The sequence below is a fragment of the Lagopus muta genome, chromosome 22, assembly GCF_023343835.1.
Source record: "Lagopus muta isolate bLagMut1 chromosome 22, bLagMut1 primary, whole genome shotgun sequence".
NCBI lineage: Eukaryota > Metazoa > Chordata > Aves > Galliformes > Phasianidae > Lagopus > Lagopus muta.
Genome location: NC_064454.1, coordinates 972,935 through 1,000,923, shown reverse-complemented (window position 1 = coordinate 1,000,923; position 27,989 = coordinate 972,935). Strand labels below are relative to the sequence as shown.

The following is a 27,989-nucleotide window of genomic DNA, read 5'->3' as shown; positions in this document are numbered from 1 at the left end:
TACTCGCAAAATAAGGTTTCTGTGGTTTAGAGCTATTTTGATTAATTAATTAATTTTTTTTTTTGTAAGTCTGCAGCTGCTAGTTTTGAAACAGCCAATACTAAAGTTGCCAAAGTATGAAGGAGAGGGGAAGAAATCAATGGAAGAAATAGACAATTAGAGCAGGGTCCTGACCATGGAGCCATAAAAGTATTTTGAAAGCCATAAAAGTTTGGCTTATGCAAGAAACCATCTGGTATTTAGGCCTAGTTGAAATTTTGGCTGTGTGTGCACTGTGTGAGTACCAGTGGAGCAGCTTCACAGCTGTGTGCACGTACTCTGCTGGACTCCTTCACCAGGCAGGGCAGGGCATTGCTGAAAAAATCTGGAAAACCTATTGGGCTTCACACCCTCCTTACTCCTGGACAGCTCGTGATGGCCTTTGATCTGAGAGAAAACATGCCTGCTTGCCACTGCTGTAATGCTACAAACCCTCATTACAAATCGGTGCATGACCCAAAAAGAAGTTAGCGATGCATATCTCAGGAACATTGCAAGAACCGTGTGGTTTCTTCCTGCTCACTACATTGCTGCACGTGAACAGAACTGAAGTCAGTCCCACCTTCTAAGAGCGTCTACCCCAAATAAACCAGGCAAGGTAGAGAGGGAAGGGAGCATTTGCTTACTTCAGCAGATGAAAAACTGAGGTACAGGAGATGAAGTGAAAGCTTCAACTTGTACAGGAAACCTGTGGCAGAGCAACTGACTGAAGCACGTTGGGCGCTGCTGAGGACAAAGACTGGAGTGAATTAACAGCTCTCAGACTTTTCTGACTCACCAGGAGGAAAAAAAATAAAAGTATTACAAAAAGGCAGTATTGCATCAGGGAGGGTTCTTCCAGAGTGTGCTAATGCCAGGCACAAGGAACAGTGTGTGCTGCTCCTGTGAGTAATGCTGAAAAAAAGACAAGTTCAAATGGGAACAGGTGCAGCTGAGGGCACCCACAACCAGGACAAAGGGGGCTGATGAAAAAGATTAGAAAATTTTTTGTTTATCTCAAGAGAGTTGTGTGAGTGAGCAATAATCACACCGGGGGCAGAATATCAGCAAAGGGAGCGTGCTGGTTAAGCTAGCAGGCAGTGCTGCCTTAGGAGAAAACAGGTACAAGTCACTCATGAGCAAATACTTCAAAACCAGAAGTTTTTAAGCATCAGAATGTGGAAGGTACAGAAGTCCTTTCCAGTTGGGGAGTGGTGGCAGTGGAAAGAATATATACACAGAAACCTGGAGGAGCTTGTGAGAGGAACTGCAGAGCACTGGCAGAGTGGACTCAGCTCAAGAATTGCTTCCACTATGGAGTTCAAACTAAGTGCCTCGACTTTCCTTCACTTCTAAGGAATTTAGAAGAATAATCTCTTGTTACATACAGTGCTTAGCACAGTTCTGGTTTCCAGGCCCTATGGTAGCACAAATAATTCATAACGCTAATGATCAACCATAATTACATCCTTCCTGAAGCAGAGATGACACATGAGAACACCAAAAATGAAAAGCAGAGAACTAGCTGCAAGCTTATTTCAGTCACTCATGACCTCCCCATGTTCTGTGAGAATGAGAAAATGTCTCCTCTCGGATACTGCAGTGTAAATCCAGAGGAATTCAAAACACATCATCGCAAGGAAGCTTGAACTTCAGTGGCATGCTTTCTTTTTCTAAAGGGGATGAACCCAATCCGTTTGTTAAAAACTTTGCCCACAACTCTGGAAGTGCTGTAAAGGCAGAGGATTCCTATAAACACAAGTCTGGGTTTGGGAAGCCCTGCGAAAGCCAACAAAGTGGGCAGACACCAACCTCATCTTCAACAACAACACACAGAAATCGCATGTCCTGGGCAGGAATTCATCGGTGCTCGGAGTGAAAGTGGACACAACCTTTTCCCACCAACATGTTTCATGTTGTGATGCATTTTTACACAGTCTTCCCCACAGCAGTACTCAAAATCCAGAGGGTCTGATATCACTGCCCAGAGCAGGACTGGAGCATAGAGTTGCTTTCTGGAAGAGCAAGACTGGAAGGGAGCCCGGCAGAGCCCTGCTCCACACCTTCCTATGTGAAAATTCTGGGTAGGTAAAAAGTAACACTTTTCAGTCTGGATCTGGCTGTGCTCCTTCTTCCATTTCATGCAATGCAGAGGGAAGTTTGCAGCAGAGAAAAAGAGCACTGTGAGATTCTGCACTGACGCTCTGAGTGCAGCAGGACTGCGAGGAGCTGCAGCTTGGGCTGTGTGCCATTGGAGTGGTAGCAGTTTCCCTTCGGCTTACTAAAGACATCTCAGATTTCAAGTACAATCTTAGTGCCACCAGGGGATTCACCATCACTCAGATAAAATGTAGCACACAAAATCTGCATGCACACTGGTCTGGAAGGTTCCTAAGAAATAGGGTCAATTAAAACCACCTCAAATCCTGAGAAACACACTGTTGTGTTTTTTTTCTTTGTGTCTGTTGCACACTTAAAGTAAAATTATTCTTTCTCTTGTCAGAGTGGAGTCTTTACAAACAGCACTGGTAGTATTTGCAGTATGGTGCTGAGAATTCCTGCCTTCAGCTAGCAAATCTCTTCAGCACATGTTTATTTTAAAGCCTGGTTAGTTCTAATGAAGTCAAGTTTACGCCTTTCAGAAATATCACTTCCATGTTATATTTGTGCTGTTGGAGGATAGATGTGTCCACAGGAGATCTAATGAAGGACACTGCCATACATGTCAGAGGAATTTTACCAGCAACTTCGTACTGACAGTGTCATGATTAGCAAAATCCACCCTTGCTGCACACACCATCTCTGAAGGACCAGGAGTCACACAGCCTGTACTCCATGTTCTCAGCATGCCTCAAAAAACCCCACAGCAACAATAGCAGCTACTTGAAGTAACTTTTACTCTTTCGGGATCAGTTGATAAGCGATGATCTGTCTGGCTTTTAAGCCTATACCAATAAGTTCTGGCTCTAGCAGTTTTTCTGGGTATCAGAGGTAAGACTGACTGCTCTTTCAAAGCCTGTGTGAGAACATTCAAGATCCACTCTCTTCCACGAATCACACAGCAATTCTAAAGCCTGGGATGTGAATGCCATCCCTGATGCTGACTTGCTGAGTAACAGTTTTTTTCCTCCATTTAATTTTCTAGGGGTTTTTTTGCTTTGCCTGTTTAGGCTATGGGCTCTTATTCCATCTATGTGCCGTGCTTCATCTTGGAGGGATCCTCTGGGGACAGCTTCCATAATACCAGGAATTAATCATACGAGTCACAACTTCTGGTTCTAATCAGGAGTCTGTCCTAGAGGCTGATCTGCAACACGACACTCATGGACAAATCCTCAGAATTTAATAGGGATTAAATCAGTGGAGTTCTTATAGAAATCGAATTACACTGTATAGAAACTGTTCCATAAACAGAATGCAGCAGAAAAGGCTAAACTTCCTTGGTTTTCCACTGGATTTTACAGAAGGGATGTAATTTTCAGTCACCTTTCCCCATATATATTCCAAAACTGTTTGATGTAAAATGACATTTTGCAACGTAAATGCATAGGATTTTGTTATCACATAAGAAAGCCTCCAGTCTATGCTCTGAAAGCTGCGGAAAGGCAATTCTGTAGGAAAGCAATGATGTTTATTCTTTTCCTTGCTTAAAGAAATGCAGGCCCCTCTCCTCTGTTCAGCTTGGGCTCCCTGACAGCTCTGCCTTCTTAGCTCAAGAGCTGCTGGAATTCTCTGCTGTGTTGGCCTGTCCTAACCACAGCCTATCTCCGACCGTGCTTTTAAGTGTATACCTTACACATGGAGACACACACAAACAGCAGGCCAGGCTCAGCATTTTTGTCTTGCTGTTCCTGAATTTTGATGATTTGGATAAATGAACCCTGAGTCTACGCACTTTGGATATAAGTTACCTATTCTGCAGGGGCTGAATTGGCAAATTCACTTTGCCCCACATGCAGATGGGCAGTGAGCAGTGCAGCTTGCAGTTTTCCCCCCTCTCTCTAAGCCCACTGAACTCTGGTGTTTTAGATAAATGGATAAACTGTGAACATGAACTAATTGCACCAATTTCAGGGGGAATTTGAAGTATTTTGTATTTCTCAGAATTGGGCCAATATTTGCACTTAGCTCTCTGCTAATGTACAACTCCATACTTTTCTAGCTGCCCTTAGTTGCATTAGAAAGCTTTTTTATAGGCATCTGCTCAGCCCTGATCTGAGATAACATTACTCTTGAGCAAGACAAGTTACTGTACAACAGGCACGAGATCGGGTGTCTCTACTAACGCCTAAGATTTCAATCACCATGAACTTGTGATTCTTATAACAAATGAGCATCAGCTCTAACATGAGAAGATCATGAAGGCACGATGCATCTCAGCAGGGCAGCACACTTGTCATCTGGGTGGGGTGCAGTAGTGGAAAAGTAGTGCTTTCCCAAGGCACAGACTCTTCATTGCATGAAATAATTTGGATTTTGCACTGAATCCTCCATATCAATAGAATATTCCCAATATTAGTAGGATTGAAAGACAAGCGCAGCCCTGTAACAGTGAAGGGGAGAAGCATTGTGCAGAGAGAGCAACTATTTACTGCTGTAGTTATTTAAAATACTAATTCCTGTTAAAATACATTAGGCTGCCTGTTACAGTATGTACCAGGAAAATACTATGTGTACTGTACATGTGTATCCCTTTTGGGAAGCATTTCTGCCAGTGGTTCATGTACTTCAGGACACAGAATTCCAATCCCAAATTCAAATACCAAATACATTCACACATACAAGCCTGTGTAGCTCAGTGAGATCTCAACACCTGATTATTCGCTGTATGAGAATGTTACAAACCCTGTATGTCTGCTACAATGCAAGATTTTTGGCCAAGCTTTTCCTTCTTTTTGGTTTTGTTAGACTGAGGCATGGCTGCTGCCCACTGCTCTGGATGTGGCTTAATTTTGGCAACAATACAGCTCTTGCCCCTCTGCATTTGGCAATGCAAAACTGAGTTAGATATGAAGAGGGCATTATCACTCTAGGCAGCCTGACTCAGAGACTGGGCAGAAAAAAGAGCAGACAAATGTTTGGTACTAACACTCTATGAAGTCCCAAGGAGATTTGGAACAGGAGCAGTGGAGGAGTTACAGTTTCCTTTGTTCTGTTAAAAGGAAAAAGGAAACACATCAGGAAACCAGACTGTGGAGCACAGGAAGTCTCACTTTGGCTGATAAAAAGGAACTGATGTGAGGTTGGTTCAGATGCAGTTATAAGTCAATCAAGCTTGGAACAACAAGAAGAGCTATTCAGAAGAAACCAGAGAGCCAAACTCCACATTTAGCTGTAGAAATGGTCTTTTAACCTCTTCTAATCTCTTCCTTATCTTCTTCTTTAAAAGAAAGCTGCTATAAAAATGTTGAAATAAGAATTTTCTCATCATACAGAACTCGGTTTCCTGAACTCACCACACCCTCCAGTGACCCCAGCATACCTTACTCCAGTTTCTTTTTTTCACTCATCAACCAACTAAAAAACTGTACTCTTGCTGATTTATCTCCTTCCCTCAGATCTAAACCAGCATTAGTGAAGAAGAGCAGGTTTTTTGCTGAGTGAGAAATCAGCAAATGACTAATTAAATGCTTTCCTTCTTGTTATTTTCAGCCCCTCTGCAAGATTGACAAGCACGAGCCGAGACGCTAACGTTCAGTTCCTGGATGTGTAGCTTCGTCAGCTTGCAGAGGGAGATGTTACCTTCTTTTCTTCTAATTGTCTCTTGCTCCTTTTCAGCACTACTGTTAATCCGGGTTACTCTGAGTTAATCTATGCTTGAAGAACACATGGGAATACATCAGTAAACTTTTCTATATCCATGGCGTTCACTATAGGAGCCTCTACCGAGCGACAGAAGATCCAAGGTCATTTTTTACAGCATCTGACCAACACTGAGAAGCAAAGGCAAGAAGCTTGTGGGATTTAGCCTTACTTCTCCCATCTATTTCCAATGAGAGCTGTGAGTTCAATGCTCCTTATCCAGCTCTGTGAATTTGAATCAACAACATATTTACATGTAGAATCAAAATACTTCATTAACCACTGAGGAGGCAGCATGGTTTTCAGGGGCAGAGTTACCTTCAAAAGCTGATGACAATTGGGCTGTCAATACAAATCAAACTAGATGCTCAGTTAACCAAACATGCTCTCACGTGCCTCTTTTTAGGGCTCTGGCTTCAAAGCATAGAAGCAAAACAGAATTAGCTGCATTACAGTTTTTCTGGTACTGATGATCACTTTCACGTCATTATTTTCAAGCTTTACCTCTGGCACCGTTGTGCATCGATAAGAAAGTTTATTGGGACATACATGGATGTCTTCAGCAGTAGCTACAGTAACGTGGATCCTTTTGTTTAGGTCTTACAGCTAAAGGAAAATCTTTTGGTAGCGGAGGTGGGGGAGGAGGGAGGTAACGTTTGCGGCTTTACTACAAGAGACGGGTTTCTAGATCAATATTACTAGCTGTGTAGATATGCATCAGTAATAATATGGCCTGGGTAATGAGAGAAAGAGAGGAAATAAGCAGTAGATACACTCACAGTTTGAAGAGTTTGATATTTGGAACTCAGTAGAATAGATTGTCCTGTGCATACATTGCTGTTTCTACCAGCACAGTTCAGGTTGGTGCTGCTACCCGAGCTGCAGCCTGGTGCAGCAGGTTAGCAATGATGCACCACCAAGCAAAAAGAGGCTGAAAACCCCATTTGTATGAGGATGCTTTAGTTCTTATTTTCATAAATAGCTATAAATATGCACTTATAGTCCTAAAAAATAATAATAGTTAAATTGTTCATTCAGCAGTTGTTCTTAGGCACCACTCCTGGAACCGATAGGACTCCATAAGCCATGAAGTGCATCCAGCCCTGTTTACACACTGGTGCACACACCAGTGCTCTCATGTTCACACATGCATGAAAGCAGGAGAGGCACAGACACTGGAAAGGGATCCCATTCAGAACAAAAGGTCTGAAAGAGAATTTTGCATTTGAGATAAAAAGCTGGTTTCAACCTAAGTTGTAGAGCTAAGCTTAAGATGCTAGAGCCATCTCTTCTAGGCAAGCCATGCACACATCCATGTTTGCTCGAGTATTAATATCATGCTCCTGTGACTGCAGGTGTCCAGCAAACCCACAAATGCCTGCAAATCTGAAGTTAATGCTCCTTTGGCTCCTTTTATTTTCCTGCTGGTGCACGTTTGCTCTGAGATGAGATACAGGTTCTTTCAATAAGCAGTTGAGTAAACTCAAGGAGAATGAGAAGGTTGCATTTTTCAAGGGCAAAAGATGGGGTGCTGTGGAAGAATTTCATGTTCTGATGTTTTATGATGAGAAAAAGTATGGAAGATGCTCCATGTCACGAGGTTGTATGTTTATCATAAATTCTAGGCCTGATCTTTCTGAGATGTGAACTGAAATTAAGAGAAAAGCATTCTGGAAAGGCAGAAGAGACCCAAAGAGAATAGCCTCTGCAAGAATTGCTATAAACGTCCTTCCCCCAGTGTGCCTCATTTTATCAGCATGTCATCTCAGGTCTTACTTTAGTGAGGTGTGAAGTGTGACCTTAGTCACTGCTCCTTTTAATTTCTGTCCTTTGCTCATAGCATTCTAATGAAGACTTGTACTCTTACACACTGACTGCAGCAAAATTCTGCCCAGAAGAATGCTGCAAGGAGTCATAAAAGCTGGGCCTCCCTCCATCTTACAGCAGGATTGTCATAAAATTAAAACAAATAAGTAAAATAAAAGCATGAAATCCTCAAGACACGCATGCTACTACTCAAAGTGGCCACATCCTGTTAGGGTAAAATCCACAGTGGTGCAGAGAAACTATACAATGCTCTCAGCACCTCTTTAAAGCCTCAGAGTGAAACCCCAAGTGCCTAAAATCTAAGCAGAGCAGTTGTGCTGTTTTGGTGTGTGTTTGGTTTGTTTTGGGCTAATCTTCCTTCCCAAAGCAGGAGCAGTTCTAATACATCTCAGCTGCTCCATTTACAGAGTCTGGAAAGGCATCCCCCATGTTTTACTGGTGTGGTGAACAGGAGGCACATGTTCACCCAGCTGAGCCACAAAGGTAAGTGCACAGAGAGGCTGAAGGTGTGCACCAGCACACAGGTCAGTCAATGAGAGAAAGTAAAGCATCACCACCAAGCAACACTATGAAAATACGGCAATTACAAAACATTTCCAACAGGTTTTTGCTGCTGTATATTAGAAAGCCATTCTGCAATACGCCATTCAAACAGCTACTGGGGTATCAGCAAACAAAGAATGTAAGCCTTGGAAATTTCAGAAGGCTTTGTTCAAAACTGCTTTTGTGGGGCTCGTGAAAATGTGAGCAAACATCTGTGCAGGGTGTTTTTGTACTGGAGAGTAAGATTCTTGTCCTACGAGTCAATGCCTTCTTGCCAGGAAAGGCCATCTCTAAAAGGCCAAAGCAAGGGCAATTTAAAAATGGCAAAACAGACATTTAAAAATGGCTCAAAAAGGAAACATGTTCTTAGTTTGAGATCTTGATGGCCAAGTTTCAGGATGAGAGTGAATGAGCGAACGCCTACAGTTCACAAATGACAAGAAACAGTGATTGCAGTAAGAAATCCTACCCCGCCCTTTGCTATAGCAACACCAGCATACAAGTTGTCTTCTCGTGGAAGGAAAAAGAGACAAGTATGGTTGTCATCTACTTGGTAATGCAATGTTTTCATTGAATGTCCCTCACATGGTCTCTCTTTTATGTCCAGAGCGTGAGCATGAAGATATTTTCACAGAATGAAAGCAGCAGTTACATAAACTGTGCTTTTTTTAATTAACAGTCAGGCCTTGGCAAGTGTAGTTATTTTAATTAATTATAGTCCACATGTAAATTCGAACTGAAATGATTAAACCAGTTTGAAACCACACTATTTGTTATTGTGAGGAAGTCCACGCATGGGCATCTTGTTGACATTAGATGTACCATTTTGGGTTTAATTTGAGGCAATAAAAGCCAAAATTCCCAAAACACGACATAAATTAAGCCAAAGCAAGATGTTAACCCGAAGAAGATGTGGGCTGTAATATCTGCAGGCATTCAATACAAATATTATAGATTATTTAAAATTAATCCAAACACAGACTGTCATCGGTTTCTTTGGCTCCTAATCATCTTCTGCAAGTGTTGTTCACAGAACACGGAGCAATGTCATTATGAAGATGCATTAATAATGATTCAGATATGCTGTACTTCTTTCTGCATAGAAGGCCCCAAAGCATCACTGCAAAGGTCACTTTTCAAACCAGCCACTCCAACTCACATGTCAGATATTGAACAGATTACTCAAAGAATGCAGAAAAAAATTGCCTCTCACCACCAAGGCCCGTGATCTGTAATTCCCCTCTCAGTAAATCATTATTTATGAAGAAATAAAGGTGCACTCCACACCTGGTGCAGATACCAGTGATATTACATTTGACAGCTGACAGTGGGTGACAAGGAAAGATGACCTACAGTCCTGAGCTCATCCCAAGTATCTCTGTGTTTGTGTGGCATTCCCTAAGCTTTGGGTTAAAGAATACCAACAGCTTCAATTCACACTTCCACACACATCCACAGAGGACATAAATACAGACCAGGATGGTCCAGACCACATTTACTCTTTGACTTGCTGTTTCCCCAGGAGCATGCAGTTCTGAACATGGAAGAGCTATCCATGTATTACAAAGTTAGCCTGTAGCAGGGTGGATTTAGGGTTAAATTATTCTGTGTATGAAGAACCAGCTACCAGAAGGTCTGTTTTCAAGGCTTTTCCTAAATGGCATGAAAAGATTAAGAGCAAAGTACAGGCCCAGCACTGGGGTTGCAGGGTGAAGGGGAAGGTTTTATAGTACTAGGCTCAGACTCCTACCCTGGTCAACCATGCAGTTAAAAGTCTTTGACTCAATTAAAGCAATTAGTCCACGGAATAGTTTGACTTGATGCTGAAAAAGCTTTTTCACTTGTCTTGTTTACAGTGTTCAAGAATACACCTGGAACGTGCACCCCTCTAACATTTCTGATCTGAGCTGCCTGCTACAGTCAGGTATCATTCAGTGTTTATGGAGCAAAGTGCTTCTTAACCACGCTTCTTAACCACACATTTCACCCAGTCCCTCACTGTGCTCTAAATAATGAACAAACTTTTTCTTCTCTTTTTCTCGCCAGTCGTCTACCTGCTTCTTTTCTGACATATTATTTCCCAACCCAAATGCATGGATTTGGGACAAAGCAATGCATGCATCCTTCAGGACAGCAAACCTAAGGGTCTGATTGCTTTTAAAGTGCTTTCTCCTGGATGCAGCACAGGTTTGCTTTACTATGTCCTAGAATTTAGAAGATCTACCCCAAAGTGCAGGTTATATATAGAGCTCAGCATATTAAAAACATGTAAGTATCTCAAGCCACATCCTCTCTCATTGCCCTTCACCTGAGACAAGTCATGCAGGGTGGCCTAACCCCTTCCTTTCACAGCAAATCTGCCAGTGCATGGCTCCGATTCTCCTTGGGAACCCATTCAATTCTCTACAGCAAGCAAATTTGCAAGAAATCTCCAATAGCCCTGAGGACACTACAGGAGCTTTCAATCACTTGTGTAAGTGCCCCATACAAAGAAGGGATCAGTTACAGGAGGAGGTCAGCAGGAGACACGGATCTGCAGCAAGTTGCTGATGATCTTAGAATTGCTCAGTAAGAGGAACCCAGCTGAGATTTTGCTGTACCTGTATCCTGTGCCTCTCAGCTCAGCCAAGTTCTTTCTGGACTACAAGTGAAGCAGGAAAATAGAACACAGGGCTGCAAAGCAGATGCAGGAGCTGGGGCAGTGACCCAGGACATGGCTGAGTTCCTCCTTTTGCCACAGCGTGACCGTGGGCCAAGCTGCTAAGAGTCACAGTTCCTCATCCCCAAAGCTGGGACAAGGGGTGACAGCAACAAGGTTGCAGCATAGAGGGACGGGGAGAAGAGGAGATCCTAGGAGGCACCACGGGCTGTGTGGGCCAGGGGAATCCTTCAGCGCCTTTCAGAGGATGGTGCTGAGGGTCACGGTCTGTGGAGAAAAGCAAGTCCATGTGTGCACTGGAGCAAAGGTACAGATGGGAAATTTCTGCACTTTCGCTGTACAATATTTAGGGCTCCACAAATCAAAGAAGGTTGTGGTGCACTGAATGTATCCTGAATGAGGCCCAGGTTACTTTTGCTACAGACCTGAAGAGGTGGTAGGGGAGATGTGTCTTATTCCTGCCATAACTCCCAAATTTTGTGCTTTCAGCGCTCCTGCTTTCTCTCTTCCTTTCTGACATCTCCCCTTCTGTCCCCTCTGTCTTTCCTCTTTCCATTTTCTCTTCCTGCCCATCTCCTTCCCTCCTTACTTCTCTCGAGACCCTTCCAAACAGTGCACTTGTCACAAGCTGCAATGCGAGGGAGAAAGTTTCAGTTCCTGCCAGTATGCAGCTTCTTTCTCCCCAGGTCAGCAGAAAAAAAAAAGAAAAAAAAAAGAAAAAAAAAGAAAAAGAAAAAGAAAAAAAAATAAGAGGGAAAAAAAAAAAAAAAAGAAAGAAAAAAAGAGGCTTTTAAGAAGAGATCAACACCCCACCCAGGCGATAGGCATCTTTCGAAATCCTCCAACTCAAACACACCCACAGCGTCTCTCGCTTCAAGGTTGCTGTTTGAGCTACTTGTGTGCTGCAGTGCTCCCTCAAGAAGAGCCCGTAAGCATTGCACAAAGGTCCCCCAAAGCATGAAAGCAAATCTGCTGCTGCCTGGCCCTGGAGAAACAGCATAAGGCACTTGAAGGGACTCAGAAGGCTTGGTTTATCTTTGCAGAAGCTGAAGTTTTGGTGAGGGTAAAGGAGGGGGAACCATTCTCTAAGCCCCAGCAGTGTTCTCTCTTGCTCAAGGCCACCAGAGGTTGGTTATGTTCGTGGTTTTTTTGCCACACTCTTTGCTTCCCCTTCCCCTTGCCTCTCCCCAAACTAGGGTGATGTTTCTCCTCCAAACCACCCAGTTCCCTGCTCCCTCCAGAATTACTAGAGGAAACGCCCGGACGACCAGCAGAACCAGCAACGCATTTCAGACAGGACTAGGCGAGGAAATCAGAGCCGGCTGACACTTAGATGCCAGCGGCACACATCTGGGGCCAGCCCGGAGCCCCGCTGTCCCCAACCAGCCCCCTTCCCGGCGGCCCCGAGCGGTGCGGAGCGACGGGCCGGGAGCTGTCACTGCCTTTCCGCCGCGGCCCCGAGCCGGCACGTCCCCGGGGCTCACCTCGGCCCCTCCGCCCCGCCGCGGGGGCAGGAAGGCGGCCGGCCCCGCACCGCCCCCGCCTGCGGAGCCCCGAGTCCCGGGAGGCGGCGGGAGAAGCGGGGCAGCCCGGCCAAGGAGCCCTCCGTGCCGCGCCGCTCTGCCGGGGGTCCCCGTCCCCTCCCGCCCCTTACCTTAATAGTGCCGTCCATCTAGAATAACTTCCAGCCGGTACCAGCAATATTCCACACATTGACCCGGTTTAGCCTGCAGCTGAAGCCTCCCGAAGTTTTTATCCGTCTCTCTTTCACTTTTCCTTCTGTCTTTCCAGGGATTTGGCTTTCCTCCGCTTATCCCCTCGCCTTCTCTCTCCCTCTCCCTCCCTCGCTCTCTCTGCCGCTCTTTTTTTAACTTTGGTTGTTGCAGCAGAGCGAAAAAGAGACAGTTAACCGGATGAAACGTTTTTTTCTGCTAATTTTGGGAAGTGAAGTCACTCGAGGAGGAAACTTTCGTCTCTCCACTGGTCCTGCCTTCTTGATCAAAATATATATTTTTTACATACAGGATATTTGCTCCATTTAGATAAGAAGGGGCAGAACAATAGCTACCTCTGTCAGCTCTTGTTTGTCGTGGTGCAGCGAGTCCAACGAAGACCTTGCCTTGCACCCCAGACCGTATTAGCGAGCACTGTGTGTCATCCCACAGTTTAGTTTAACATGTTTTTTGCCTTTCTTTTTTTTTTTCTTTTGGCTGGAGCAGCTTCTGCCTGACTCACTGAATTTCCGTCTCTTCCCACAGATTTTTTTATTAATGCGTTTTCCAGTCATAGGCAAAACAGGGGAGAAAACCGTAAATACAACACAGTTGGAGCGTGCAGGGAGAGAGAGGGAAAAAGAAAAAAGCATGAGAGAAAGAGGGAAAGGGAGAAAGGGAGAAAAAAGAGAGAGAAAGAGAGAGAGAGAAGGAAGAAAAGAAGGAAAGAAGGAAAGAAGGAAAGAAGGAAAGAAGGAAAGAAGGAAAGAAGGAAAGAAGGAAAGAAGGAAAGAAGGAAAGAGAGAAAGAAAGAGAAAGAAAGAGAGAAAGGGAGGGAGGGAGGGAGGGAGGGAGGGAGGGAGGGAGGGAGGGAGGGAGGGAGGGAGGGAGGGAGGGAGGGAGGGAAGGAAGGAAGGAAGGAAGGAAGGAAGGAAGGAAGGAAGGAAGGAAGGAAGGAAGGAAGGAAGGAAGGAAGGAAGGAAGGAAGGAAGGAAGGAAGGAAGGAAGGAAGGAAGGAAGGAAGGAAGGAAGGAAGGAAGGAAGGAAGGAAGGAAGGAAGGAAGGAAGGAAGGAAGGAAGGAAGGAAGGAAGGAAGGAAGGAAGGAAGGAAGGAAGGAAGGAAGGAAGGAAGGAAGGAAGGAAGGAAGGAAGGAAGGAAGGAAGGAAGGAAGGAAGGAAGGAAGGAAGGAAGGAAGGAAGGAAGGAAGGAAGGAAGGAAGGAAGGAAGGAAGGAAGGAAGGAAGGAAGGAAGGAAGGAAGGAAGGAAGGAAGGAAGGAAGGAAGGAAGGAAGGAAGAGTAAAGCCTGATGATCAGAACGTATCTAAAACATTCTGTGGCCCCGCTCCATGCCTGTCCCAGGCAGGATTCCCAGCAAGGAGTGTGAGATGGGGTCCGGTCCTTGCCAGAAGGCAGCACTGAGTGAAATAATGCAGGGCAGACAAACGGCTCCAGTAATTAAACGATCTGGAAATGAGGCTGCGGGAAAGTGGAAACTCTTTTTCCTCTTTCACCCCTATCTCCTTTACTCCCAGTCGTTTCGAGGGCTGAGACATTGGGCTCCCAAGTACAGGTCCTAAGATCAATGGCAACCCATCCATTACACTCCGGGGGCTGGGAGCACCTTTCCCAGCCTCCTTTCCCTGCACAACCTTCTTGCTAAGCTGTTAAAATCCCACTCAGATGGAAAAAAAACATACATACAGACTAAAAAGAAAAGACAGAAAAAAAGACAAAAATTTACAGTAATTGACAGATCAGCTGAAGTTTCGTGTCAGTACAAGCACTGCAGTGAGACCAAATCAGAACACCAGCCTTTAAATCACGCTTTCGGCTGGTGAGCTCCTGACATGCAGCTCTGCCTTTCATTCAAACGGGAGCGATCGCTCCAAAAGAAACGCGTTTTCCTTTTCCCGGGCAAGGCTGAAAGCCTCCGAAGGAGCCGAGGGAAGGAGACAATACGCGCCTGTCCAGCTCCACTTCCCACCCCTCCCCTTGCAGAAGTAACAGGCAGCCACCAGCGGAACACATCATGCAACGCTTTGGGCGCCCTGTGCTCCCCACTTCTGCAAACTGCTGCAGCCCGAGAAGAGCCAAGAAAGAAAGTGACAAGGCAGGAGGACGCTCCTGAACGTCAGATCTCTCGGTGGAGGGCATTACCTTATCCAGTGCCAGCTGGGTCCAGTCTTTTTGTTTCCCCTGTCCTTAGTCCAACCACGGGGAGCAGGGGGGATCAAAATATATCCAAAGTTATTCTGCACCCGCCCTTTCCAAACGAGAAATGCAATAATGCCACTAGTGTTTCTACTCGGCTGTTGCAGAGATGCCTTATTAATACTTTATTTCTCCGAGCCCGAAGCTGGCAGGAGAGAGCTGTAGATTCCTCTTGCCCCTCCCTCCCCTCCCTCCCCCCTCCTCTGAAATTAGTCTCATCAATTCAGCTACAATTTGGGAGTTCAGATGCAGACACGGAGCTGAACGTGACCAGACCTGAAGCTTTGCTTGCCGCTTGCCGGCGACTGAGGCCGCCTGCAAGCAGGAGGTGAAGGCGGAGGGGCAGAGGGGACAGCCCGGCCGCCCCCCACCCCCGTCCTCCCCTGTCTGCTTTACAATCCAGGGGGCTGCGCTGGGGTCCCCGGAGAGCAGCACATCTGGATGCTGCTAGCGGGGTCAGGTCCCCCCTTGCCTAGGGCCACAAGAACTGGAGTTCAATTAAAAGAAATCGCTGTTAACCCTTTGCTTGCCTCATTACTCTTTTTGTCTTTCCCTTCCTCCCTTCTACCCCTTCAGCTACACTTTTCTCTGCTCCCCCTTTAGCCTGACCGCGTGGCTGCTGCAACCAGAAAAACCAGAGGTTAAAAGGAAGAGTGAAACGCATCCTTTCAAAACCCGAATGGTTTCCTCTCTAGACAAACTCTCCACCAGCCCCGAAAAACAGCAGAGCTAGGGGGTGAGAAAAGAAGGGGGGAAATACCGTGGAAGGAGCCTCTCATCCACGGACCTCACGGAGCTCGAGGCTTCACCGAGAAATCACCTGAAAACGGGGCCAGAGTGTTGGAGGGGAGTCCTACATGTCCATAACGCCGGGCTGCTGAGGTAAACCAGCCCAGCCCTCGCAGCATCTCCCCAGCGCTCCCAAAGACAGGCAGATGTCAAGCATCTCCGGCCGTCCCACCTAGAGATAATTTAGGAGCACGACTCTGCATTTTATTGCCAGAAGGGCACCGTGACACTCAGGGCTTATTTTGCATGTCTGAGGGCGATTCAAAATGCGTCACGTTCGGGTCACCCAGGTTGGACCCATCAGATAAGATAACGAGCGAAGTTGCTAACCATTGTAACGGACAAGCTGAACAATCTACACCTTTCCTCCCAAACAGCGTAACGATCTGCTTCATCTCGGGGTTATCTCAGACTTTAGGAACAGGCTGGAATATCCACCGGCTCCGTGCGCCGGGCTTTGCTCGCTAGGTGAGCGGTGCGCTGGCTGCGCCGCTCCGCTCTCGGATATACGTATGTATATCCAGTAAAGGAATGATGATCCGTTTAATGTGGTTACCAGCAGACATCTGGAAAATCATTTGATCTTGGCAACCGCGGAAGATTGCAAATGCTTGCACTGGGACAGGCTGGTAGAAATCAGTTGCTCCTCGATTATTATTTTTTAACTGCGCTTATGAATAAAACGAAACTCTCGTCCGATGGTTTTAATTGTTTCAATATTGACCTCGAGTGCTTGGCGTGTCCCCACCTCCTCCGTTCGTCCTCGCAGTTGAGCTACAGGCTGAAGCCACACGCGGAGGTACAAATGCCGGTTTGGTGTATGAGGACACACTGGGGACAGACCGAGATTATCTCACATCCAGTACGAAAAGAGTAACCTCACGTGTAGCCCAACGCCAGTCCTTAGCGGGAGAACGTAGCCTCAAAGATACGGCTCCCTAATTCACGCGAGATTAGTGCTCATCACCGAATAATTAAAACCATCTAGTTATTCCACAGGCGGAATAAACATAAAGAAAATCTTCCCGGGCCTCAGGTTGGAAACGCTCTTTTCGGATGACGAAAGGGGATTGGTTCCTTCCAGCCCCTCGTGTCCAGCAGCATCAGCTGAGCTGTGCCCATCCCGCAGCCCGGCGCTGTGATCAGGCGCGGGGACGCGGCCGCCGTTCGGACCCCGTCACGCAAAGCGGCCCGCGACCACCTCTGGTTCTTAACTAACTTTGTGTGTACACGTGGCTGCCTTCCCTGCGCTGGATATATTGAATACATACCAAACTTTCTAAATATACCGTCCTCTAGAAAAGCATTTAAGATGTTTACCGTCCTCCTTTGCCCGGGGCTGCATTCGCAGAAGGCCAGCGCTCCTTCTGCCGCAGTCCTTGCCGGAGGGAAAGGCTCCACCGGCTTCAGCCAGTGTTTGAAATTTCCTGCTCTCGGTTCCCTCTGGCTTCATCGCAGAATGAAAACGCAACGTGTTTTGTCTGTTTTCTAAACACACATTCTTACAAGCAAAAAGCCCCAACTACAGCCCTGGGATTTGATCCCTAGAAACGAATCCCGCTTTAAACTAATTGGGCAAACCTCTGCCTTTCAGCAAAAGCAATAAAGAAGGTGCAGTAGGGTTTTCTAGCTGTAGCACATGGATCGGGTCCCTCCGGTCCACAGGAACAGCCCATGGGATTTGGGAACTTGAACCCAGAAAGTTACTCACTGCTAATCAGCGCTATGTAAAACATAATGTCTTAAAAGCAGCGTGGAGAAGACGCAGTGGCTTTGAAGCTGCATTGCAATTACGCGGAGAGTGGGCAAGCAGCGTCCTGGCTGGTTTTATTTGAGCTCCATGTCCCAATAAAACAGCCCCCGCCCTCCCTTCCTCCCCCATCCCGCAATTATTGAAAAGCTGAGCACAAAAAACAAAAATACCGAAGGCCAAAAAAACAGACGGCAGCGCACCAGCTCCAAAGGTCTGGCCCCTCGCTTGAGGCCATAATTAATTTGAGATTTATTTTTATTGGAGAACCCAGTCTCGTCTGACCTTAGCCAAACAAGACTCCAGCTAGACCCTTGATGCGCTTGAATGGAACAGAATATTTCTCTCTAACTTCTCTTCAGGCATCTGTGCCTGCTTTGAATTTGTTCCTCAGACTTCATATATTTGGAGATTTGCAGGAAAGATTTTAAGCATTTTCCCCCTTCAGCATTCACTTTTTCTTCCCGTTTTGCTCCCCTTTCTCGCCACATAGGGCTGGAAACGCATATGGAAGGCTGGAATACAAAACCCACTGGTTCCAACATATTGGTGGGGGTCGTTTTTCTGCAAATCGTGAAAAAAAACGGAGCCATTAGAAGGTCGCAGAGCTGAGGAGAGATTCGGCTGCTTAAATGCCGGTATTCGGAGGGGACGGAGTCACCGAGTGTAAAACCTTGTCCCCTGTGCCCGAGTGTGGTTCATTTTAGAAAGTCTCAGCGTGCCACATTTCCAGGAGAAACGACGTTTCTCCTCCAATTTCTACTGAAATCCAAATAATATCATCAAAGTAAAGAGGGAAAGAAGCAATGCCAGCCTTTCCCCACGCAGCGCTTGCCTTCAGCACGGGTGAAAAACAAGCAGGGTTTGTTGGGCACCAGGAAATGGAAGGGGATTTTGTCTCTTTAAAACAGAGAAGCGGCTGCAAACGAGAGCTAAACCCTTAAGCAGCAGGCTGTCGGGATGCACTGCTGAAGTCTAACAAGGCGTCGCTGCCTCAAAATGAGAACGATTCGGTGCACACATAGATCAACCATCACTCCGCGTGAGAATGACGTAGGAACTGATGGAAGCCGCAACTGCCCACCCTGCCCTGCCGGCAGAGCTGCTGCAGCCTCCCGTTCTCTGGGGTCCTGATGGGGTCCTCCCACCAGATGCCAGGACCAGAAATTCTGCTGGACGCCGTGAATTGCAGAGGAGGAGAGGAAAAAAAAAAAAAAAAGAAAGAAAAAAGAAAGAAGAAAGGCAGAACTGGGCAAGGATAGCCTCGGTAGGAGCAACATTGCTTGAACTACGAGAAAAAAAAGTCCATGAAGTCTGATTTTCCCCTTGTCTGCGGGGCGCAGCTTCTCCAGCTGCCCTTCAGTGCGTGCCGCAGGTTTCTGCCCGCTCTCCGCAGCCGCGTTTCCAGCATCCGTGTGTCCATGAGAGCCTGTGGGATGCAGCCAGGCTAACAATCCCTCGGTTGGTCCCTTAGCTGTCCTTTCTGCCGCAAGATATCTGTTGATAATAATAATAATCATAATAATAAATACTAGGATATTCTTTCCACACAACCTGTGCCCGGAGCAGCCCCTGGCTGCTGTTGTTTCTGTAGGAGAAAGAGTGTCCGTGCCAGGTTTGTCGGTAGGCTTTGCATTGCCTTCTCCAAAGAAAATCCCACTGTTTTGTCCTTCAAGAGAAAAAAAAAAAATTAAAAAAAAAAATCTCTTCGGGGCTTCTGTAAACTTTCCAGGCAGAGGGAAAGCAAGAACAAACCAAATATTGTTTCCAGCCACCCAGACTATTTTGCCTCCATGAATATGCTTCTTTGTACGGTACCACAAACATTATGGCTGCATGAAATCCATTTTTAAAGCGAGAGGTCCTGCGCTTGCACGATGGGTCCTTCTTCCCATCTCAGGGAGCTGAGCTGGTCTGGAGACCTGCACAAGTCAGCCCAGGGGAATCCTGTGTCTTAAGGTTGGGCACCTCAGGGAAAATCATCCGCAGTGAGTTTCTCCTTGGAAGGGGAAGGCAGGAATCCTCAGTGCGGCTGGAAAGCAGAACGTCAGCCGGTGAAGCGGTGGTGGTGTGGCTCTCTAGACGAAGGGGTCTTCCGAGGCTGAAAGGGCGAGAAGTGCGATCTCCCCACTGCAGCAACACTTCACAGATACTTAAGATTGGAAGAGACCATTAACGCCCTCTTCTTGCACTTCGCTTTCAAACTCTCGCCTCCGCTGCTGGTACCCGAAGCGGCCTAAGGAGCGCAGCTCGGCTGGATGTAGGGCTGAAGAAAAGAATCACGGAATCGTGGGGGTTGGAAGGAACCCTTGGAGGCCATCTAGTCCAAACCCCCGCTAAAGCAGCCTGCTACAGTAGATTGCAGCATCGCGACATTAGCTCCTGCGTTGCCTTTACACTCACATCCGAGCACAGAGTGGAGATACAGAGTGGGAGTGAGGATTGCTTTGGCCCATAGCAGCCTGTGGCAGTGGTAATAATTAGAAATTCAGCATGCAAAGGTCATGTTGCTCTGCTTATAGTCCTAATGCTTTCCACATCCTCGCAGTCCGGGTTCCAGTGCTGTCTTTTAACATCTAATTTCCCAATTATATTACATGTTTCATTCTCAAAGTCGAATACTCATGTTTAGATGAGATTAGCACCCCCTGATACACAGTAAATTGTTAACTATTAACTCCTTGCTGATCAATAAGTATCATGATGGTATTCAGAATAGAAATATTTTATCAAGAACACAGAAGAAACGAGTAAGGATCATAAATATCTTGTAATACTTAGGAATTTCTACTCCACTGTTGCATTAAGGCTCAGACAAGAAGGATGCACAAGAGAGAATGTGTGCCATCATGAAGTTAAATAGGATCTTATAACTGTGCTCTGGGTGCAGATCCATATGTTGTATGATGTAAATCAAGGTTACAACATTGGCAAGTAAGTGTGACTCAACATAAACCACCTCTGTTAAAACAAACCATTTTAAAATTGAAAACCTCTACTTCCTCCCTCTCCAGTCCCCTGCCCCATGCTTTTGCATTTAGGAAGCTGTGTGGCCTGAGGGTGATCACAGGTTGCTCTGTACATCAGGGGTATGGCACCAAACTTGTTCCTCCTAAACTTCCCTGCTTGTAAATCCTTTCATTTACAACTATTAGAGATGAGCTGCTCTTCTGAAGAAGGCAAAGAAAAAACGCAGTGCTTCTATACTTATATATACCATGCATTCGTTGAAGAGAACTTTCTGAACTTTGACACTGATCCCAATCTTGCTTTTCTTCTGTGTGATGGAGGCACTGTGCCAGTCATCAGATGGAATTCCATGAAGGTCATAAGAAAAAAAAACAGAGTTCATCTTTCCCATAATTTAAACAGATGAAACTTGTAAAGAAGGAATGACATGAAGGGGGAAAAAAAAAAGGAAAAAAGAGAAAAGGAAGAAAGATGTGGCTAGAGGGAAAGAATTGGAATTTAACTTCTTGCTTTTTAAATGCCTCACCACAACTTGGTAAGTCCTCAAAGATGAGTGTGGAGAAGCAGCAATGAGAAAGCAAGTGTTATCTAAAGCTGAACAGTGCTTCCTTCTTGCACAGCACTTTCATCCACACTTTAAAGATGGAGAAATTGAAACAGAGTTGAAGTGCCTTGCTCAGGAAAACCAACGCCAGAAAGGATGGGGTCAGTGTGCAGGTTTCCTGACTCTCTGCCTGGATCCTGAGCCAATGCCAGTTCTACAATAACCCAGACTCAGTCAGCATCACCGTGTGGGCCCTGAGTGCATTGAAGTCAGTGGAAACTGTCATCAAACTCAGGAGCCAGAGACTGACTTAACCTGTGTGTTTAAGGCTCAGATTCTTTGGCATTTAATCATATTCTTACTTCTAAGAGCAACTTTGTTGACCTCCAGGAGATACAAAGGTACTTTTTTGCATCACTGTACTGAACTGTTCAACTGAAAGCTTAACAGCTCCATAGGAGATGTCTCCTTTGCCTTCAAAAGAACTTCAGATCAGTCCTAAGAGCTTCCTTTCAAAACTCTGCTGAGTTTTTAAGCACAGGAACAAATTATTTCCCCAGTGACACTGGCGTGAATGAAGCTTTACAGACAAAATACCAAAGACAGAATGATGGCAGCTGAGGATGAAGGGCTGTAAGAAGAGTTCAGCATCATGCAGCCCACCCGTCCCAGCACTGCTGAGACACTGAGTGAACGCCCAGCTGTGTGAGTTCTTCCTGGTGGATAAAACACACCTATCTGCAGAGCTTTGTCCAAGTGTGTTGCCTGCAGGATCATACAAACCAAGAGGGCTATGCTGACACAGTTACGGGTTGACTCACTCAACCTGGTTGGAATATGAAGTTATTTAGGCCTGGATCTTGGTTCCACTTAATTCAAAAGGAGTCTTGCTACTAACTGCAGCAGCAGCTGGATCTTGCCTCGCAATAAAAGGCAATGATGCCATAATACAGGATGTCAAAGGGCCTTCATCTCTTCGCTGTGAACGGAACACTAAGATCATTTCCAACACATAGGAACACCAAAGAGAAGTCAGTCCTAAAGCTGGGGCCAGACTGCATCATTTATTTCTTTACTTGAACGTTTACTGAATCCCCTTTCTTGAGACTTTAATTTCATTTGTAATGCACGGAGTTTATATTCTTCCAGAATCTGGTCCAAAGTCATGTGAATCTAATAAGCAAAATTAAAACATCAGCATTCCCTGAAACACTGGGTTGTGACTGTGATCTTAGGGGGATATGAACCCAATCTGGAATCTTCACCATTCCTGGTACAATTCTCTCTAGAACCCTTGTCCAGAAAGATGCACAGGTTCATCCAACCAGGGAATGCAAGTAATTCTATGTGAGCTGGGATCCTTCCCACCATTTCCAATATCAATACCTCTAAAAAACTGCTGGGAAAATGATCTGTGGCCTAGGGATTCTACACAGAAATCATTCAGTGAGCCAATTCCAATGAAGTGCATGCACATGAAAATCACAACTGACACATGGATCACCGACTAAGGGGGAAAAAAAAGAGACAGAGAAAATTCCTGTAATAAATTATTCATTACAAATCACCCACCCAGCTCTTATTAACACCCTTCTGCAGTTCTTCAGCCTGGGAGAGAAGACATTTGTGTTTTAGATTTTCCCTAAGTGCTGTTGCATGCAGGGTTTGCCTTAAACGTGTAACCCAGATGTCCCAGGCTTGGTTTATTTACATTCTTGGGAACTGTTGTGGTAAAAAAACTATATGATGTCAAATATAATATAGTGCTCAATAGAGTTATAAAGGGACAAGGCTGTGCCAGCTCTTCTTTGGAATTTGTTTTAATCTTATGAAAGAGCCAGAAGTGGCACATTGAAATACATTCTCAGATTCACATTTTAATGAAAAAAAAAAATACATATATTATCAAGGATTAGAATGTGAGTTCGAGCAGTCTGTGGCAGTATCCATTACCAGTAACACCAATTGAAGTCAATTTTCCTACTGAATTGATTGAGGAAAGCTATAAGTGATGCTGTGAAAGAAATGCCAGTTTTACAAAGCATTGCCTGCTGTGACAATCCATTTCTTCAGCAACTGAAAGAGATGTTTTGCTTTAACCCATGCTACTCTTTTCCCCTCCCGAATCTGTTTAGAAACATACCATTCAAAGCCAGAACTTTTCATTTCATCTTCGTATTGAGTTCAGTGGTGGCAGAGAAGTAGAGTTACACTAAATGAAGTTTAGCCTTAGACCAATACTAAATGGTACCTAGGAAATCAATCAGTTGGAAGCCAGTTGAAGAAACTGCTGTGATAGCAGTAGCACACCACCACCATCACACCCACTGCAGAGGAACAAGGCGCGACCATCGTGTGATGAAGGACACCTCACTTAATAGTGGTTACAGCATCACCCACAAAGCCGAGCACCGGTGCATTGTGCAGGACAAGAGCACCTCGACGTCTTGTTACATCTCTTACGAGTCAGCTTTGGACTCAGCACTGCCTACTCCCAGAACCAGAACTGCAACAATAACCCCTCTCCCACCGAAGGTTCTTTTTCTTCCCAGCTAAGTTCAGTGGGAATGGGAATGAGACTTTCAATCAATACAAACAATTGCAAATTTTTGAAGGATTGTAACTTTGGACATTACCTGTTTAAAGATGCTGTCATGTCTTACCTTGACGTAAGACGAAGTGTCTGGTACAGTCTGAAACATCCTTACGTGTTTAACAGAGATTTTTAAAGGTCCTAAAATTGATCTGAAATTAAAATAGAAAAGAAAGTCTTATCTATCTGTATGGGAAAGTAAAGAAACAAAGCACGTTTACAAAGTAAGGCTAATACTACTACTTAAAGAGAAGTCATCGAGCATTTAAGTGCACACAGATGAGCTTCCACCGCAGTAACTAAATGTCAACTATTAGGCTTCAGAACTTCACAAAGTAGGGCTTTGTTTCCATGTTCAACAACAGTTTGTTTGTTTTTGCATTTGGATTTTTCGCCCCCTCAGGAAAAGTGCCTTCTTCACTTCTGGCCAGAGCAGAGGGAAACGTCTGACGTTTGATTAACTGAATTTCTTAGCCAACAATTAAAAGCCATCTGAAATACTCATGTTCTCATGTCGAGACTAGTTAACCCTATTGACTTGTATCCGAGGGTTTCACTTGGCTGAACGAAGGGCAGTTGCCTTTGGTGGCTCATTGAAACCATGCCGAGCCATTAGCCTGCCGGCCTCTATTGATTTAAAGAACCTTTCTCACCAACAATAATTAAACAATAAATTTTAAGTATAGCCAACGGAAATATCGTTCCGCACAGCACTAAAAACCCAGAGATGTCATTCCCAGTCTTTCCATTTCGGAGAGTGCCGTTTCTCAAACACGGCGCTGCTTTATCTCAGCCTTACATCAGCGCAGTGCATCTGTCTGCTGTGTGTCTGTATACGCTGTATTTCTAAGACTTGTTCTCCCGACGAGCAGGTTTTTGCCTCTCCCCCTTACCCCCCCGGTCATCATTGCAGAGATTAACTACGGCCGTGGAAAACGAAAAGCTATGCGGGAAAATGAATCTGTAGTCGCTGCAAGGTCTGACAACTTTTTCTACTCAGGGTCTGCAGCTCCCTTTGAACGCGCCAGAGAACGATTAGCTTGCAGTAATTAGTGCGTCGTTAAGAGCACGAACCCCCCTCTTAGCGTGCAGCTCTCAGCGCTGCCGCTTTTTCCGTGGGGTCGGTCGGTGCGGCCAGGGTTTACCGAGGAAAAACTACAGGACGACAAACGGGCGCAGAGCGCTGCGGATGGGCGCGCAGTGCGGTGCGCCCTTGCCGGTGCCGGCGCTCCCTGCGGAGCGGCTGCTGCTTTGGGGAGAAGCAGAGAAAGGCGGAAAAAGGCAAAGAGCCCAACAGCTCTGGAAAATAACAGCTCTCTATCTGCACGCCGCCCCCCTTTTATTGATTTCTTAAAGCATTTATTACGCGGCCAGCTGGCACAGAAGGGCAACTGATTATAAAATCGGCAATGTGTTTCTGATAAGTACAATCCTTTTTTTTCCTGTCGTCCTCTCTCCTAACACATTCCAGTTTCTTTTGCTTCTGAACTTGCAAGGGGGGTGGGGGGTAGACAGAGTCGAGGGACAAGGCAATTTTCCTTAGCCAGTAAATTTTCTAGGGTCAAGGATTCCCGTCTCGGTTTCCCCTGCTCCCCTCTTTACCCCTCGTCGGCGCTCCCCCACCCCCGCTCACCTCCCTCGTACAATTACGCGTGTTCGTATAAATAAATACATCTGCATATTTGGAACCAGCCTTAAGAAGTCTGCTGTGGATTATTTATCAATCGCGTTACCCTGCCAGCATCGGTAGAAACATAAAAGGGCCTCTTAAACTACTTTTAGATCCACCTCTCGCTTAGCCTTATTACTATTATTTAAATGACTCACCTTTGATACCCTTTCCCCTCAACCAGTGGCAGACCAGTTTGTAAAGATCCAGGTTGAGACCAAAACCAAAACTCCCCACCAGCTGTGGGTTACTACCCTGCCGCTGCAGTTTTGCAAAGGAGAGATTAAACTTGTTAGATCCAAAGCAGCGCTGGAGTCAGAATTCCCAGCCCATCCAGACAGGCTGCATCAACCAGGCATTTCCTCAGGGGGCTTCTGCAGCGCTCGCAGCTCCAGTACGTGCTTCCCTTTCCCTCTCTTCTGTGCCCTCTACTTTTCATTTGATTTCCGTTTTCCCCCTTATCAATATTTCAGCTGCTCCCCCAGGTTAATCACGGCTATGTGACATCTTCGCCCACTGAGCCTGCCTGGAGCTACTTGCGACTATAAAGAAGGAGAAAAAAAAAAAAGAAAAAATTCACAACTTTCTTAAAAAAATATTGCTGAGGAGTCAAGCCGAAAAGAGACGCTGAGTGGAGCTCAAGTGCTACTTTAAATCCCCCTTTTAAATAAGGAAGTTTCAAATATCCGTTTTAAAATCATCGTTCCTTACTTTGCGCTTTTCCCCCTGACTCTTACCTTGAGAGCAGTTAACCCGTTTCCCTCTGAAGCAAAACTGCAAAGAGCACGGGCTGCATTCAGCGGGCTGTGCAGCCCCACACGACTGGAGAAGCGAGAAGGAACCATCTCCAGCCTATTCTGCACCACAGCAATAATTTCTCTCTGCAAGCCAAGACCTCCAGACCCTCTGAGCTACTTAATAATCCCCATCAAAGAGAAACAATCTTAGGGAGAAAAAGAAAAAAACATCTTCAGGTCAGGGATGTGTTTTCCCAGCGGTGAAAACGCTCCTGGTCCACACTGCCATGTCGGAAGGGCTGGTGTGCAATATTTTGCACTAACCTGGGGGAGAAACTTCCCAGGATTTTCGTACGGTATCGATGTTCAATGTAACCCCAGAAGGGTTACCAAAACTATTTGGAAAATGTCCTTCCACTCTCTATTCTCTTTCTCTCCTTCCCGTCTTTGCCCCAAATTCCAACATATTGAAACATTTTTCTCCTTAATAAGAGGAACATATAAAGTGAAGGGGTGAAAGGGCAACTTGGGAGCCGTGCCTAGAGCTCCGCACACAATTTACTCTCTGCTAGACGAGCCGTTTAGCATTCCTCCCAATTTCCAAGGAAAACAGACTCAGACCCGTACCTAGTGGCCAGGGACCTCGCCAGAGCCATTTTTTAATATCGAAATTCTTCGGATTCTTTGTTGTTATTGTTGTTGTTGTTTTTGTTACGCGGGAGAGTTTCCTAGGCACGGTAAGGTAAGCACCTGGGATTTTAGGAGGAAGAAAACATCCGAGGGAAGGGAAAATCAACGCGGCGGGGGGAGCGGCGAGGTGTGCGGGGGGGGGGGGGGGGGAAGCAGCTCCTGCGGGCATCCACACAACACCGGCGTTGTCTTTTTTTTTTGGTGGCTTTAAAGAAATCACACGCATCGGGTTAAAAACGAGCCTTAATCTCATTATTCGGCGGGGACGCGAACACCTCTTTGTGCGCCCTCACAGGCGAGCCAGCTCGCGACCGAATCAGATCACATTTCAAAGTCATTTTTCAGTCTTTTCTCACGTTTCCGCGTGTGAATTACAAAAACCACGTCGCTGAAGAGGAACCCCGAGGGCGTAGCGCTGTGCCAACAAACCCCTCTTCCCAGTGCTTTTATCGAGGGGCAGCTAACGGGCGCCCGTATCTCTCCCCGTGCTCTTTCCCCTCTAATTTCCCCCATTTTTAAGCAAACGCGCTCAAAATCGCAGCCTACTTCCGACAGAGAGAAATACACGGGACCACTGGGCGCAGCACCTATTAAACTGCAGCGAAATAAACTTTAAAGGCCGGTGTTAACAAAAAAGTCGGGATGTAAAGAACCTAAAAGTTGAGGGGAAATGCTTCCAGTGAACCCCGAGCTGTTTTTGCCGCTCCTTGTAATCAAACCCCGCAGCCCAGCCGAGAAACCCGTGTGCCTCGTTGTAGTCATCTTGGGAGCTTTACTAGCCCAGAAGAAAATTGCTGGCAAATTGGAAACAGCTGCAGCATGGGACAGCAATCCCCCCCCGAGCAGAGAAAGTTACAGCAGTTTTGTTTACTCAAATAGCTTCAATGCAGACACGACATCTCAAGTTTTCATCAACAAACCCTAGGTGACTTGTATGTAAGCAACATTTCAACATTCATCACCGGCAGTGATTTTTAAAGACGCCTATGAAATCTCTCCCTCTCGCACATCCGCGCTTCCACCTCACTTCTGTGGCAGCTGCTCCTGCCGGCGCGATGCCCCTTTAACGGGGTGCTAGCAACACAAACAGTGACTTGAAACCCACAAAGAATTCTATCCAAGGGGGGGAAAGCTGACAAGTGCTCGATTCTCATAAGCCTGTTGGACAATTGCTAGAACAAATGAAACGGTGGAAAAGCTCAGAGCCCTGCAAAATGTGCTCTTTTCATGTTTTCTATTTATTAGATATGTTAAGAGAAAACAGACTCATATGAGTCCCAAATGTAGGCAGAGTATTAAAAGAGGCATGTGTATGCTCCAGCAATTACAGCTGAATTTGATTAAAAACGTCATGAGGACTGCAAAAGCAGGAGTTACCTGATACACTAACCCTGAGGTTGCTTTAGGATGAATTATAACACAATTCATTTTATTTTAATAGGTCACTATAAGATTAACTGTTTAAGGATGGAGC

The 27,989-nt window shown here is 45.8% G+C and overlaps 1 protein-coding gene across 3 annotated transcripts in view; it reads right to left on the bottom strand.

Moving 5' to 3' along the window:
• The window catches only part of FLI1 (Fli-1 proto-oncogene, ETS transcription factor), an 80,248-nt gene extending 54,632 nt beyond the window's left edge, over positions 1-25,616 (bottom strand). The window contains exons 1-2 of one of the 3 annotated variants that reach the window (XM_048968640.1): positions 25,247-25,616; positions 23,463-23,571 (exon numbers count right to left, since the gene is read on the bottom strand). In XM_048968640.1, coding sequence (XP_048824597.1) covers positions 23,463-23,528 — 66 coding nt within the window. In that variant the 5' untranslated portion in view covers positions 23,529-23,571; positions 25,247-25,616. Of the gene's footprint in view, positions 1-12,503; positions 12,983-23,462; positions 23,572-25,246 lie in introns of those variants that run through there. The other 2 variants (XM_048968641.1, XM_048968642.1) reach the window with 2 other exon arrangements.
• Between the last annotated feature and the right edge of the window lie 2,373 nt (positions 25,617-27,989).